Source organism: Pongo abelii, chromosome 10 (assembly GCF_028885655.2).
Source record: "Pongo abelii isolate AG06213 chromosome 10, NHGRI_mPonAbe1-v2.0_pri, whole genome shotgun sequence".
Lineage (NCBI taxonomy): Eukaryota > Metazoa > Chordata > Mammalia > Primates > Hominidae > Pongo > Pongo abelii.
Window position 1 is genome coordinate 102,703,032 of NC_071995.2, and position 16,052 is coordinate 102,719,083.

The 16,052-nt window shown below is 38.1% G+C and overlaps 1 protein-coding gene across 4 annotated transcripts in view; it reads left to right on the forward strand.

Annotated features, from left to right (window-relative positions):
- Positions 1-16,052, forward strand: part of HCFC2 (host cell factor C2) — a 40,290-nt gene that overhangs the window by 912 nt on the left and 23,326 nt on the right. For all 4 annotated transcript variants that reach the window (XR_008512372.1, XM_024257341.3, XM_024257342.2 and 1 more), the window contains exons 2-5: positions 827-975; positions 2,579-2,739; positions 14,081-14,289; positions 15,393-15,477. Coding sequence is in view for 3 of the 4 variants with exons in the window: in XM_024257341.3 (XP_024113109.1) it covers positions 827-975; positions 2,579-2,739; positions 14,081-14,289; positions 15,393-15,477 (604 nt within the window). In the remaining variant the exon portion in view is untranslated. The remainder of the gene's footprint in view (positions 1-826; positions 976-2,578; positions 2,740-14,080; positions 14,290-15,392; positions 15,478-16,052) is intronic.

The window sequence follows — 16,052 nt, forward strand, 5'->3', positions numbered from 1 at the left end:
GGAGCACCACTGCAGATCACAAGTGCCCCTGGGCAGGGAGCCCCTATCTTTGAGGACCTCTGTGGAATAGAAGGGAGACTGGAATTTAATTTTTTTTTCCCCTCGTAAATGCTCAGGCTGTCACAAGAAATCTGTTTGGTGTAAAGACAGTGATGGAATTTTGGGTCTACTTCATGACCGATAACTTTTCTTTGACCAAACAACTTAATCACAGGAATAATTTGAAGATTAACAAAATAGTGGAGTCTGAGAAATTTTATTTTTTTCACCCTCTCCTCCTCCCAGCGCCCCAGCATATGAAGGTAAAAAGTTACTGACAGTTTGGTCTTAGTGTAAAATCCCTGGCTTTGGAACAAATTAGACCTGATTTGAATCTTGCTCTGCCGGTTGCCCAGGATCAGCGCTAAAGTTGCCAAACCTTTTTAAGCCTCACAATTTTCAGTTGTAAAATGGAGATTTTTATACTCACCCAGCAGGGCGTTTTGTAAGAATTAAATGATACAGATCAGGGTTTTTCAACAGCAGCACCCTCGACCTTTTGGGCCAGGTAATTCTTTGTTGAGGTTGGGGGAAGCTGCCCTGTATGGCACTGTACATTGTAAGATGTTTGACAGCATCTCTGCCTCTACCTACTAGATGCCAGTAACAGCCCCCTCCAGTTGTGACAACTAAAAATGTCACCAGACATTACCAAATGTCTTCTGGGGGGGCAGAATCATCCCCAGTTGAGACCCACTGATATTGATGATATATATAAAGGACTTGCTGATGGTATATGATAACCGTTGTTTGTTATAATCGGTTTTAATTTTATTTTGGCAACTAGCTACGAATCAATGGTTTCTGCCAGCTGTTAGAGGAGATATCCCTCCAGGCTGTGCTGCCCATGGATTTGTCTGTGATGGTACCAGAATATTAGTATTTGGGGGAATGGTTGAATATGGAAGATACAGCAATGAGTTATATGAGTTACAAGTAAGTGTATTTAATATTGTTTCAATCTGAGGCTTTAATAATGATATTGTTCATAACTTTTCAAAAGATTGCAACATTACTAACATTGTTTAACACATTTTAATATTATTCAAGTAATGTAAACTTCACATTTTATAGCTTTATAGAAAATGTTTCCACTTCACTTAAAAGCCAAAGATTCCTGGCAAGTCTTTTTCCCATACCCAGTGCGACATTTATAACATCAAGATATCTGTTAGGTAGCATCAGTTGTACATGTTATATATTTAGGTTTTTGTATCTTAGTGCAGTAGAAACTTTACCCTGCAACAGGAGCACCTGGGGAACCTGTGAAAACACAGATTGCTGGGTCCTACCCAGAGAGTTTCTGAGTCAGTAGAAGGCCATGAGCATTTGCATTTCTACCAAGTTCCCAGCTGCTGATGCTCCTGGTTTCTAGAGTATACTTTTTGTTTGTTTGTTTTGAGACGGAGTCTTGCTCTGTCACCCAGGCTGGACTGCAGCCGCACGATCTCAGCTCACTGCAACCTCCGTCTCCTGGGTTCAATCAATTCTCCTGCCTCAGCCTCCTGAGTAGCTGTGACTACAGGCACGTGCCACCATGCCCAGCTAATTTTTGTATTTTTAGTAGAGACGGGTTTTCACCATGTTGGCCAGGCTGGTCTTGAACTCCTGACCTCAGGTGATCCACCCGCCTGGGCCTCCCAAAGTGCTGGGATTACCGACGTGAGCCACCCTGCTGTGCCGCAAGTTCTTAAGTATTAAGTACTGCAGGACTCACAGAGGGATAATTGGCATTGGTATCAACTGACAGATTCACAATTTTGAATAAAACTTTCCGCATTTGGAAAATCACCGTGCCCGGCCCCTAGGCTATACTTTGAAAACCACTGCTTTAGTGTTTTAGAAATTGTTACCCTCATACTAATATTTACTACACCCCCCACCTTGACAATACATACAAAAGAGGAGTAACAGTTTCCCATAACCTTTCTAAATTTGAGTCTTATTAAACCAGACTCATAGCCCTTGTTAACTTTTCTTCCTGATCTGTGCCTTATCCCTAGGGCAGTGATCATGTGGGTATCTGCTAATTGGCAGATGTGAGTGGTTATACCTACTTACAAGCAACTCATTGCAAAAATAATTTCAGCTAAAGAAAACATCCATGGCCAGATAATAAATTTTGGAATTTGACGTGTTAAATGAGCTTTATATTTACCTTTAAAAGGTTAAAATATTTACCATTCATGGATTACCTTATTTCAGAAAGTAAGAATATATAAATTACATTTAATCTTGAAGCTATGTATAATACTTTATTTTTCATTTGGAAAATACTTTAGAACTGTTAGTGTTTATTATTATATGCTTAGTTTGCCATGGAAATCTGTGAATATGGAAGAGTAACTTGAATGTCTACTGGAACATATATTTTAATTCCAGAAGTTAGCTGGTTATTTGTCATTTGTCCCAAAAGTGGTTTTTTAGTGCCTTCTGATGGGATTTGGATTAAAATGTATTGATATGATGTTGCACTATTGACAATATAGGAGTGCTTTCTTGATTTTGTCTGACTGTATTTGTGCCCTTTTTTTTTTAGGCAAGTCGTTGGTTATGGAAAAAAGTGAAACCCCATCCCCCTCCTTCTGGTTTACCTCCTTGTCCTCGGCTTGGACATAGCTTCTCTTTATATGGTAACAAATGCTATTTGTTTGGTGGCCTGGCAAATGAAAGCGAAGATTCAAACAATAATGTTCCCAGGTATGCTGACCCTTTCAGACCAAATGCTTGTTTTATGATTTAGAGTAGGAACATTTTATTTTTTCCATCTTTAATTTTTAAAAGGGATGATGCTTAGCTTTTTGCATTTCAACCTAACAATGGACAGATTTGTGTGTGTTTGTGTTTTCCTTAGTCCCTGGAGCATATTTGTTTTCAAAACTGTGTCTTTTCTTCAGAAAGCGTTGGAGCTAAAAACAAAAAAACTGTCTTTCTAATGAGAAATCATCTTATTAAATTAATATTAATGTAACTGTTTGTATCAATATATTTGTATATATTGAGCCATAATGCATTTTAGCTACCTCATAAATGATAATGAAAAGTAACAGATGGTTATTTTAAAATTAGATTTCTCTGGGAATTTGGCGACAAAACTCTGACTATAAAATGAAAGCTATCATTTCCATGTTTTATACAGGAAGCTGTTAGAGTGGTTCACACTAGCATATACTTTTATAATCAATTCTTTCCTCCTTTTTCCCAAACAGAATTAGTTCACTTCCTCTTTTCTTTTTCACATTGTGTTTTGTTTGTTTGTATGTTGAATTCCAATAAGCCTTTATGAAACAGCTCATAGGCAGGTTTGGTCCACAGGGTGTAGTTTGCTGGCACAGATTGTAAATAATGGGGCTATCTACATTGTTGACCCCTATTATAGCTAATGTTGGTTTTGTCTGCAAAGAATTCCTCTTTCCTTTGGGGAATTATACTGTTCCATGTAGTTTTTTTTTTTTAATAAATTTTATTTGTGTAAATTTAAGGTATATAACATGATGGTATAAGATAGATATTTTGTATATATATTAAAATGGTTACTATAGTGGTAATATATCCATCATTTCGTATAGTTACCCATTTTTTTCTTCCTGGGGCATGAGCAGCTGTAGTCACCACCGGGCGTTGTGGCTCAGCACTTTGGGAAGCCGAGGTGGGTGGATTGCTTGAGCCCAGCAGTTCAAGATCAGCCTAGGCAACATGGCAAAACCCCGTCTCTACCAAAAATACAAAAAATTAGCTGGGCATGGTGGCACGCGCCTGTGGTCACAGCTACTCGGAGGCTGAGGTGGGAGGATTTATTGAGCCTGGGAGGTGGAGGTTGCATTGAGCCGAGATCGTGCCGCTGCACTCCAGCCTGGGTGACAGAGTTAGACCCTATCTCAAAAAAAAAAAAAAAATCCTGAATACAATGCATTATTATTAACTGTAGTCTTCATGTTGTACATTAGATCTCTCAATTTGTTTATCCTAGGTATTTGCTACTTTGTATCTTTTGACCTACATTTCCCCATTTCCTTCCCTTCCTGTCACCTTGACCCTGGTAACCACTGTTTTATTCTCTATTTCTATATGTTTTACCTTTTTTGTTAAAAAAAAAAAAGATTTCACATATGAGATCATGCAATATTGTTCTTTGTGTCTGTCTTATTTCACTTAGCATAATGTCCTGCTGCTCCATCCATGCTGTGGCAAATGGTAGTATATTTTTTTCTTTCTTTTTTTTAGACTTTCTCTTTTTTTATTTTTTATTTTTATTTTACTTTAAGTTCTGGGGTGCATGTGCAGAATGTGCAGGTTTGTTACATAGGTATACATGTGCCATGGTGGTTTGCTGCACATATCAACCCATCATCTAGGTTTTAAGCCCCACATGCATTAGGTATTTGTCCTAATGCTCTCCCTCCCCTTGCCCTGCAACCCCCGATATGCCCTGGTGTGTGATGTTCCCTTCCCTCTGTCCATGTTTTCTCATTGTTCAGCTCCCTCTTATGAGTGAGAACATGCAGTGTTTGGTTTTCTGTTTCTGTGTTAGTTTAGTTTGCTGAGAATGATGGTTTCCAGCTTCATCCATGTCCCTGCAAAGGACACGAACTCTTTTTTTTGAGACAGAGTCTCGCTCTGTCTCCCAGGCTGGAGTGCAGTGGCGCAATCTCGGCTCACTGCAAGCTCCGCCTCCTGGGTTCATGCCATTCTCCTGCCTCAGCCATCTGAGTAGCTGGGACCACAGGCGCCCACCACTACATCCTGCTAATTTTTTGTATTTTTAATAGAGACTAACATGGGGTTTCACCGCGTTAGCCAGGATGGTCTCGATCTCCTGACCTCGTGATCTGCCCACCTCGGCCTCCCAAAGTGCTGGGATTACAGGCGTGAGCCACTGCACCCGGCCGAACTCATTCTTTTTTATGGCTGCAATATTTTTTTATTTTTAAGCCCGAATAATATTCACATAGTGTTTTGATCACATTGTCATTCTAGCACTCAAGCTTTGGAGATTTAGAGTCCAAAGGGCTGTTTTCTGATTCAGGGCTTATCATGTGTGTCCTTCAGAGCAAATAATCTAAGCCTGTTTCCTTCACTGTGAAATGGGAGTGATTAAATACCTGTTTTACAGTGTCATTGTGATAGTGAAATAAGATCATTGATATAATTTTCAAAGCACTTTCAGGTTGCCATAGCATATAATACAGTAGAGTTATCAACCATTATAATGTCTTTTTACCTGCGTTAGATTGATGGTAGGATCTTAACTTTTTTTCCAAACTTTTTTAAAATATAGAAACACTAAAATATCATGGAAAATTTGGAAACTACAGAAAAGGAAAAAAAATTATCCTACCACAGTAATCCAGATACTTTAACTTTTTTTTTTTTTTTTTTTGAGACGGAGTCTCACTCTGTTGCCCAGGCTGGAGTACAGTGGCGCGATCTCAGCTCACTGCAAGCTCCGCCTCCCGGGTTCACGCCATTCTCCTGCCTCAGCCTCCTGAGTAGCTGGGACTACAGGCGTCTGCCACCATGCCTGGCTAATTTTTTTGTGTTTTTTAGTAGAAACGGGGTTTCACCATGTTAGCCAGGATGGTCTTGATCGCCTAACCTCATGATCCACCTGCCTCAGCCTACCAAAGTGCTGGGATTACAGGCATGAGCCACCACGCCTGGCCAATACTTTTACTTTCAACACGTCTTTTTAAAAAATTTTTCCATTAAACAGGTTTTTAAAATAACACTGGTAAAAAGTCAAGAAATCAGAAAGTGTACAGTGTTCTTTCAACAACGCTATCCCCCAACATAGGCAAATACACATAATCCAATTTGATGTACATCTTTTGGAACCTTTTTCATGTAACACTTTTCATGTACCCTTTTTCATGTATTAGCTTTTGTTAGGTTATTGTTTATGATGGGGCAGGCTTCTCAAGGGTATTCTACTTCAGAGGGCCAGTAGGTGCATACAGTTACATACAATGCTTTTTAAAGCCTGTGTTCAAAGCACACATTCATTTCTGGTCACATTCCATTGGTCAAACCAGCCATATGGCCAAGGCGAGAGTCAGTGGTCTAAGGATATGTACTGTGCCTACCAGGAAAAAAGAATTGGGAACACATTAATACGATCCTCCACACAGACCTATCTATTTTCTTTTCTTTCTTTTTTTTTTGAGAAAGGGTCTCACTCTGTTACCCAGGCTGGAGTGCAATGGCACAATGTCAGCTCACTGGAGCCTCCACCTCCCAGGCAGAAGTGATCCTCCCACCTCAACCTGTTTAACTTCTTAAGAAATTCTACCGAATTGTTTTCCAAACTGACTACACTATTTTACATTCCCACCAGCAATATATAAGAGTTTTACTTTCTCCACCTTGGCTAATACTCATTATTGTCTGTCTTTTTTATTGTTGCCATCCTAGTGGGAGTAAAGTAGTATCTCATTGTGGTTTTAATTTGCATTTCTCTAATGACTAATAGTGTTGGACATCTTTTCATGTGCTTTTTAGCCATTCATATATCTTTGGTGAAATTTCTATTCAAATATTGTGTCCGTTTTGAAATTGATAGTTTTCTTATTATTGAGTTATAACAATTCTTTATATATTCTGGATATAAGTTTTATGTTTTATTTTATTTTTTAATCAGAAATGTGATTTGGCCAGGCATAGTGGCTCACGCCTGTAATCCCAGTACTTTGGGAGGCTGAGGCCAGCAGATCACTTGACCCAGAAGTTTGAGACCAGCCTGGACAACATGGCAAGACCCTGTCTCTGCAAAACATTAGAAAATTAGCCAGGTGTAGTGGTATGTGCCTGTGGTCCCATCTACATGGGGGGCCAGAGCAGGAGGATTGCTTGAGCACAGGAGGCCAGGACTACAGTGAGCCATGTTTACATCAGTGCATTCCACCCAGGGCTACAGAACAAGACTCTGTCTCAAAAAAAAAAAAAAAAAAGTAAAATTTGTGCAAAAAGGCTTACTGGGATTTTGATAGGGATTTCATTGATTATATATCAGTTTGAGGAGAATCGCCATCTTAATAATATTGGGTCTGCCAATTCATGAACATGGGATGTTTCTCCATTTATTTAAATCTTTTAAATTTTCTCTCAGCAATATTTTGTAGTTTTCAATGTATGTGTTGCTCTTTCTAATTTTGATAAATGTATTCTTAAGTTTTTTATTCTTTTTGAGGATATTATGAATCGATTTGGTTTCTATTTTTTTTTTTTTTTTTTTTTTTTGAGATGGAGTCTCACTCTGTCGCCCAGGCTGGAGTGCAGTGGCGCGATCTCAGCTCACTGCAAGCTCCGCCTCCTGGGTTCATGCCATTCTCCTGCCTCAGCCTCCTGAGTAGCTGGCACTACAGGCGCCTGCCACCATGCCCAGCTAATTTTTTTTGTATTTTTAGTAGAGACTGGGTTTCACCATGTTAGCCAGGATGGTCTCGATCTCCTGACCTCGTGATCCGCCCACCTCAGCCTCTCAAAGTGCTGGGATTACGGGCGTGAGCCACCGCACCCGGCCGATTTGGTTTCTTAATTTCATTTCTGGATTGTTCATTGCTAGTATATAGAAACACAACCTTGGTTTTGTTATTTATCTTGTATCCTGTGACCTTGCTGAATTCATTTATTATTTCTAATATTTAAATGGATTTCAATTTTTTTATTATTGTTGATTCTTAGGAGTTCTTTACATATATATATTTTTATATGTTCCAAATATGTTTTCTAAGTCTTCTCTTTGCCTTTTTTTTTTTTTTGAGACGGAGTCTAGCTGTGTCACCCAGGCTGGAGTGCAGTGGCACGATCTCGGCTCACTGCAGCCTCCGCCTCATGGGTTCAAGCGATTCTCCTGCCTCAGCCTCCTGAGTAGCTGGGATTACAGGCTCCCACAACCATGCCCAGCTAATTTTTGTATTTTTAGGAGAGGCAGGGTTTCACTTTGTTGGCCAGGCTGGTCTCGAACTCCTGACCTCATGATCCGCCCGCCTCGGCCTCCCAAAGTGCTGGGATTACAAGCATAAGCCACCACGCCCAGCCCACTTTGCCTTTTTTAAAAAGGGTTTTCTGTTTAGTTTCATCATGTTTGACAATATTTTCTACTATGGCTTTCTGGTTTTGAATCTTGCTTTGAAAGACTCTCCTTCAGGAAAATTATAAAAATAAATTTTCTATATTTTCTTCTAGTTCATTCACAGTTTTGTTTCTGTTTAGAACATTAATGCATTTGTGATACACTTTTGTGACTAGTGTGAGGCTTTTTACTTCTTTTCCTAGTTGATTTTCAATTTTCCCAACACCATTTATTAAATAAGCCATTTTTTCTATTGATTTGAAATTCCATCTCTGTCTTATCTTAATTCTTGTACAAATATGTCTTTCTAGGCTTTCTAGACCAGGGGTTGCAAACTATATCCTGTGGGCCAAATGTGGCCTGCTGTCTTTTTTTATTAATAAAGTTTTATTGGAACACAGCCATCCCCATTCATTTTGTATTGCTGTTGGCAGCTTTCATGTTGAAACAGCACAGTTGAGTAGTTGCAATAGATTTTATGGCCTATGAAGCCTAAAATATTTACTGTCGGACCCTTACAGGAAACATTTGTTGATTCCTGCTCTAGACTCTATTCTGTTTCATTAATATATTTACCTTTCTATCATTAATTGTGGCATTTGCTATAGGTTGTTGGTATGTGATTTTAATAACATTAAGGACATTTTCTTTTCTTTTCTTTTCTTTTTGAGACGGAGCCTCACTCCGTCACCTGGGGCTGGAGTACAGTGGCATGATCACAGCTCTCTGCACCCTTGACCTCCTGGGCTCAGACAGTCCCCCTGCCTCAGCCTCTTGAGTAGCTAGCTGGGACCACAGGTGCATGCCACCATGCCCAGCTAATTTTAAAACTTTTTTTTTCTTTTTCTTTTTCATAGAGACAAGGTCTTTCCATGTTGCCCAGGCTGGTCTTGAACTCTTGGGCTCAAGTGATCCTCCTACCTTGGCCTCCCAAAGTGTTGGGATTACAGGCGTGAGCCGCCATGCCTGGCCAAAATGTTCTTAAATTTCCAGCTTACTAGTTTTATTTTTCTCTCTTTTTAACAAGAAATGTATATTGAGGTAGTTTAAATTCATTTTGGAGCTTACTGTGTCTCTCCTTTAATCCATGAATTTTGTGAATTATTTTAATTAATTAATTGAGGTTCTGAAATATGAGCCACCTTTTTATTCGTAGTTAAATCTCACTTTATTGTGTTACAGAATTCTTTTCTTTGCTGAATCACATTTCTAACATTTATTTATAATACCTATATTTATTAGTGATTTTGCCTGTATTGTCTTTATTTGGGGGAGTAGGGTGCTATTGTAATCTGATTTGAGTATCAGGATTATGGTATCCTTGAAAACGTAATCAGGGTTATGTTCTGAGGTCACGGAAAGCCCTCCATCTTTTATTATATTTAAATAACTTAATTCCTTGAATATTTAGTAGAAATTTTCCATATTTACCTGGGATTGGTATATGATCTTTGATTGCCTTTTCAATTTCTTCTATAAGTATTGATCTATTTAGGTTTTCAACCTTTCGTAATTTTTAGTAATTTTTTTGAGAAGTTACCCATTTATCTAGATTTTTAAATTTATTTCTAAAAGTTATAAGACAGCCAGGTGTGGTGGTACGCACCTATAGTCCCAGCTGCTTGGGAGTCTGAGACAGGAGGATCATCTGAACCCAGGCGTTTAAATCTAGCCTGGGCAATATAATGAGCCCGTCTGTAAACATTAAAAAAAAAAATTATTTATTTAAAAATGTTTTAAAGTTATAAAGACAATTCTCTCTATCTTTAAAATCTCTATATCCGTTGTTGTATCTCTTTTCTTATCCCTACATGTTAGTTTTGTCTAATCAGACTTGCTAGTGATTTGTTATTTTATTTATTTCAAAGAGCCATTTTTTAGTTTTATTGACTGTCTGTTTTTCTTTTTAGTTTATTTTCTTTAACTCTTTAACTCTATTCCATTTCTTTCAACTTTTGTTCCTAACCTTTTTTTTTTTTTTTTTTTTTTTTAGAGACAGGATCTCATTCTGTCACCCAGGCTAGAGGGTGGTGACACAATCATAGCTTACTGCAGCCTTGAACTCTTGGGTTCAAGCTATACTCCCACCTCAGCCTTCTGAGTAGCTAGGACTACAGGCACATGCAGCCATGCCTGGCTAAATTTTTAAGTTTTTTGTTGAGACAGGATCTTGCCATGTTGTCCAGGCTGGTCTTGAACTCCTGGCCTCAAGCAGTCCTCCTACCTCAGTCTCCCAAGGTGCTGGGATTACCCGCTTGAGCCATCACGCCCAGCATCTTTTAAACTTCGAGTAGTTTGAATGCTTTTTCTAACTTCTAATAATTTGAATGCTCATTAGTTCATTTTTTTTCAGTGTTATTTTCCTGTGATTATATCTTTGGCCGTGTCCCATAGGGTTTGATACATACTGCTTTTATTGTCATTGATTTCTATTTTCTCTTTAAAAGTAATTTGCTACAATTTTTTAAAGATCTCCAAGTGGAAAGTTTTGTTATTATTGCCAATATCTAGTTTTATTATATTGTGGTCAGGAAATGTGGTCTATAAAGATGTATTTGTGCCTATTTCACAGTCAATTTTTGTGATTCCATAGGTGCTCATTAAGACCATGAGTTCTTGACTGTGTACGAGGTTCTTTATCTATTAAATCAATGTTTTATGTATTTATTATTATTGATTTTAGAGATGTGTTCTTACTGTGTTGCTCAGGCTGGATAACTCCTAGGCTCAAGTAATCTTCCCACCTCAGCCTCCTGAGTAGCTGGGAGTACAGGCATGTGCCATTGCACCTGCCTCTATTAAATGAATGTTCAAAGCTATTCTATTTTGTGAGTCTAGGTCTTACCAACTTTTGAGTGACATGCTCAAGTCTCCCACTGTGATTGTGGATCTGTGTTTTGTTTCTCGTATATCTAATTTTCAACTTGTGTACATCGTTTTGTTGTAGATTTATCTTTTGTAAATGGGGCTAATAGCCAATATGAACTGGATAGCATACTGGCTGATGTCCATTCTCAACAGTTTAAGCCTATGCCACATTAGTTTTAGATAGTTTTAATATTATCCTTGATTTTCATAGCTTATACTTAGATTTGGGGTTCTTGTATTTTGTTTCCCCTGCATTCCTGCCCCCACCACCAACCCTGACCAGATTTTGTCTTATAATAGGGCAGTTTTATTCTGCCATTATATTTTGTATTTTGTTTCTTCTGCATTCCTGCCCCCACCACCAACCCTGACTAGATTTTGTCTTATAATAGGGCAGTTTTATTCTGCCCTTGTATTTTGTATTTTGTTTCCCCTGCATTCCAGCCCCCACCACCAACCCTGATCAGATTTTGTCTTATAATAGGGCAGTTTTATTCTGCCCTTGTATTTTGTGTTTTCCATCCACTCTGCTTTGTTGCCTTTCCTCCCTTTTCTTGCCTATGCCAGATTTTTTTAAGTTGTGATGAGGGAAAACATTTGCATATGTATATGTATATGTATATGTGTGTTCGTGTACGTGCATGTTTATACATCTGTGTCTGTGTCTGTGTGTGTGTGTGTATATATATGTTTATATAATTTTTATTTCCTGTTCTGTGAACTGTCAGTTTATATCTTTTTATCTGTGTCTATTGTGTGAGTGGTCATTATCTGGATTTTTAGGAAAATTTAACCTTTTTTTCTGCAACATGTACTAAACTTTTTAAGTTTGTCTTTTCTTCTTTTGACATTGTTTATGGTGGGGTTTTTTTGGTTTTTTTGTTTTTTTGTTTTTTCTTTTTTGTTTTTTGGTTTTTTTTGGGACGGAGTCTCGCTGTGTCACCCAGGCTGGACTGGCCATGTGATCTTGGCTCACTGCAACCTCCACCTCCCAGGTTCAAGTGATTCTCCTGCCTCAGCCTCCTGAGTAGCTGGGATTACAGGCACCCACCACCACGCCCAGCTAATTTTTTGTATTTTTAGTAGAGACGGGGTTTCACCATGTTGGCCAGGCTGGTCTTGAACTCCTGACCTCAGGTGATCTGCCCGCCTTGGCCTCCCAAACTGCTGAGATTGGGCATGAGCCACCGCGCCCGGCCCCTGGCCTGTTTTTTGTTTTTTTTTTTAACTATCTTATTAACTGCTTTCTATATACTGTACTTTGCTTTTTTCCCCCATTTCTTTACTTTTTCCCTATTTATTATTTTTCTTTGACTGTTTCCCTCTAGTGATTTGAGAATTATATGTGCTAATTTTGTGCATACCTTAGTTGCTTGGAAATTAACACACATTTACAATGAAAATATCCTGTCATCCTTGGGAATAAATTACTGTCTTTTTTTTAACATTCTTTTGCCTACCTCCTTTTTCTGTATGTTCCATATATTTTTGAATCTTATTCCAGGTTATGATAAATATTAAAAATTAACTTTGTAGTAAGTTTTTCTTAGTGGTTATTTAGATCTCATAACCACAGATTTGAACATCAGTTTAGATGTAACCATAAATTACTACCATTTCTCTTACTCAAAGTATTATTTCTTTATTATTTATTTATGTATTTATTTTTGTTTTGAGACGCAGTCTCACTCTGTCTCCCAGGCTGGAGTGCAGTGGCGTGATCTCGGCTCACTGCAAGCTCTGCCTCCCGGGTTCATGCCATTCTCCTGCCTCAGCCTCCCGAGTAGCTGGGACTACAGGTGCCCACCACCACACCCGGCTAATTTTTTGTATTTTTGTTAGTAGAGACAGGGTTTCACCATGTTAGCTAGGATGGTCTCGATCTCCTGACTTCATGTTCCTCCCGCCTCAGCCTCCCAAAGTGCTGGATTACAGGCGTGAGTCACCGCGCCAGGCCTATTCAAAGTATTGTTAGATTTATTTTTCTTTTCCCTAGATAACATCCTAGAATTATTTTCCCCAAAACAATTATGTGGCTAAACTTTGAAGCTTTATATGTCCTGAAATGTTATAATTTTTGCCCTTACACTTAAATAATAATTTTGTAGGAAATAGATTTCTACAAAAGTCATTTTGCTCAAAACTTCAAAACATCCATGAAACTTAGTGCTACTTTCTAAAGTTACAAAGCTATGTAGGACATTGCTAAGACATTATAGTGAAAATTTTAAAAGTTACAAAGCAGCATTTTTAGTATGCCTCATTTATCCATATGTGTTTATCCATAGACAGAGGTGTCTTAAGGGATATTTACCAAAATATTTTCAATAGTGATTGTTCTGGTTATCTAGTGCCATACAGTAAACTGCCCCAAAATTTAATGATGCAGAATAATAACCATTTGATTATGTTCATGGATTCTGTGGGTCAGGAATTCAAATAGGCCACAGGAGGGATGGCTGGGACCTCAGCTGAGAAGGCTTGAAGGGGTTACTTCTGTGTCCGATGCCTCAACTGCGATGGCTAAAGGACAAACTCAGCTGGTTCTGTCACCCTACATACCTGCATATGGCCACCCAGATGGTAGTTTTATGGGAGTTGAACTTCTTACATGGTGGTTCAGGATTCCAAGAGTGAGTGTTCTAGTTAAGCCGTTTAGGCGTTCTGTGACCCAGCCTCAGAAGTCACATAGTGTGCTTTCACCATACCCTATTAATCAAAGCAGTCACAAACCAGCCCAGAATCAAGGGAAGGGAACATAGACCCAACTTCCTGATGGGAAGATTGTCAGAGGATTTGTAGCTATGTTTTAACACCAACAGTTGGCAAGTTGTCATTGATAAGAGTGTTGGCTAAATGATGACAGGAATTATTTTTAATCTCTTCTGCTCACTACTGAGCCCCAGAAGAGTGCCTGGTACATAGTAGTGTTTGATAAGTATGTATTGCATGAATGAGGTTTGGGGTTTCTGCTCCCCTAATGCCTTTCTGTACTATCTGAACTTTTCACAGTAAGCACATTTTATCTTTATAAATAGAAATAAAATGCAAATAAAGGGTATATATTATCTGAACGTTTTAATTTTTTCTATGATATCCTAGATATTTAAATGATTTTTATGAGTTGGAGCTACAGCATGGCTCTGGTGTTGTGGGTTGGAGCATTCCAGTGACTAAAGGGGTTGTGCCTTCTCCAAGAGAATCCCACACAGCTGTTATATATTGCAAAAAAGATTCTGGAAGTCCTAAAATGTATGTTTTTGGTGGAATGTGTGGTGCTCGCCTGGATGACCTATGGCAGCTTGACTTAGGTAAGTTTAACTTGATTCAGGCTCAGGAATAGGGCAAATTAAAAAATGCTTTGAAAAATATTATTGGTTGCAGTATTTATTGAGTTGTACTTAGATTTATAACCAGCACTTGTAGCCCCAGGGACAGCTTATGTGTGATATGAATGGTTGCTGATAAATCAGATTGAGAAAATGAATGTTTGGTTTATGATAGTAACTCTCTTGTGCGTTCTGTAAATAGGGTTACCGTATGTCCTGGTTTACCTGGGGTGATTCTGGTTTATGCTTATTGTCTTGTGTAATTATCAATAGTACAATACTCCCTTTCACTCTGAAAAATGTCCTGTTGGGGATGATAACTTTATACGGTTACCCTATCTACAGGAAATGTAGCATTAACAATGTTATTCATGGTCAGTAAAAAACCCTTAGGTAGTTCTCTCTAAAGGGATCCTAGGAATGAATGATTGGAGGGTAGTGTGCCTCTCACCTTTGACTATCTTCTGTCCAGTGTACTCTTACTTAAAATGGTAAAATCTCTAATATTGTTCTTAATTCACAATTGGTAGCACCCTAAGCACACTTATTTATTACAAATACAGTCATCCCTCGGTATCTGTGGAAGATTTATTCAGGACCTTCCCTGATACCAAAATCCATGGATGCTCAAGTCCCTGATATAAAATGGTGTAGTATTTGCATATTCTCCCATATACTTTAAATCATCTCCATTCGAGATTACTTGTAACACCTAATACAATGTAAATACCATATAAATGGTTGTTATACTGTATTGTTTAGGGAATAATGACAGAAAGAAAACATGTTCAATGCAGCCAAAGATTTTGTGAATATTTTCAATCTGTGGTTAGTTGAATCCATGGATGCAGGACCCATGGATACGGAGTTAACTGATAATGTTAACTGTACTAACATTAAGTGTAAATAAATTTCTGATTGGCAGTTTATGTAAGCTGGAAATGTTTAAGATAATGTTCAAATAACTGTTTTAAAATACTTTGTTTCATTTTGGTAAGTCCTTGTTTTATTTTTTAAAATTATGCAAGTTGAGGTAATCTACTGTTGTTAGATCAAGTTGCTAATATAATTATTTTTACTTTTAGAAACTATGTCATGGTCAAAACCAGAAACTAAAGGGACAGTGCCACTTCCACGAAGCCTTCATACAGCCAGTGTTATAGGAAACAAGTATGGTGGTTTTTTGTATTTTGCTTCTGTTTTTTTTTAAAAAAACAACTTAAGAAGCACACAAAGCAAGTAATGCTAGTGGTTTCTTGGAAATAGATTATGAAACTTAACAAAGTTTGATTGTGCTTACTGAAGCTAAAATAATTTGTCTGTAGAAGCTAAAATACTTAATGTGCCATTTTCTTATGCTCTCTCTTTTACTTCTTTGCATTCCTTATAATGCCTTGCCCAGAGTAGGCTTTATGTAAGTGTTAACCTGGGTGTTGCCAAACTAATCACCTAACTCACTGTTTCCTTTTTCGTATTTTTGGTAGTGCTTCATTTGTACTGAGGCATATGCTCTTAATGATTATGCTTTAGATGGCAATATAGAGTTGATGGTTAGAATACAAACTCTGTGACCAGATTGCCTAAATTCAAGACTCAGCTTTGGCACTTGTCCTGTATGACCTGGGGCAAGAAAATTTAATCTGTTTGTACCTCACTTTCCTTAAGTATACAATGTGGATTAAAGTAAAACTTACTTGACAAGGCTGTAATGAAGACTAAATGGATTAATACATATGAAATGCTTA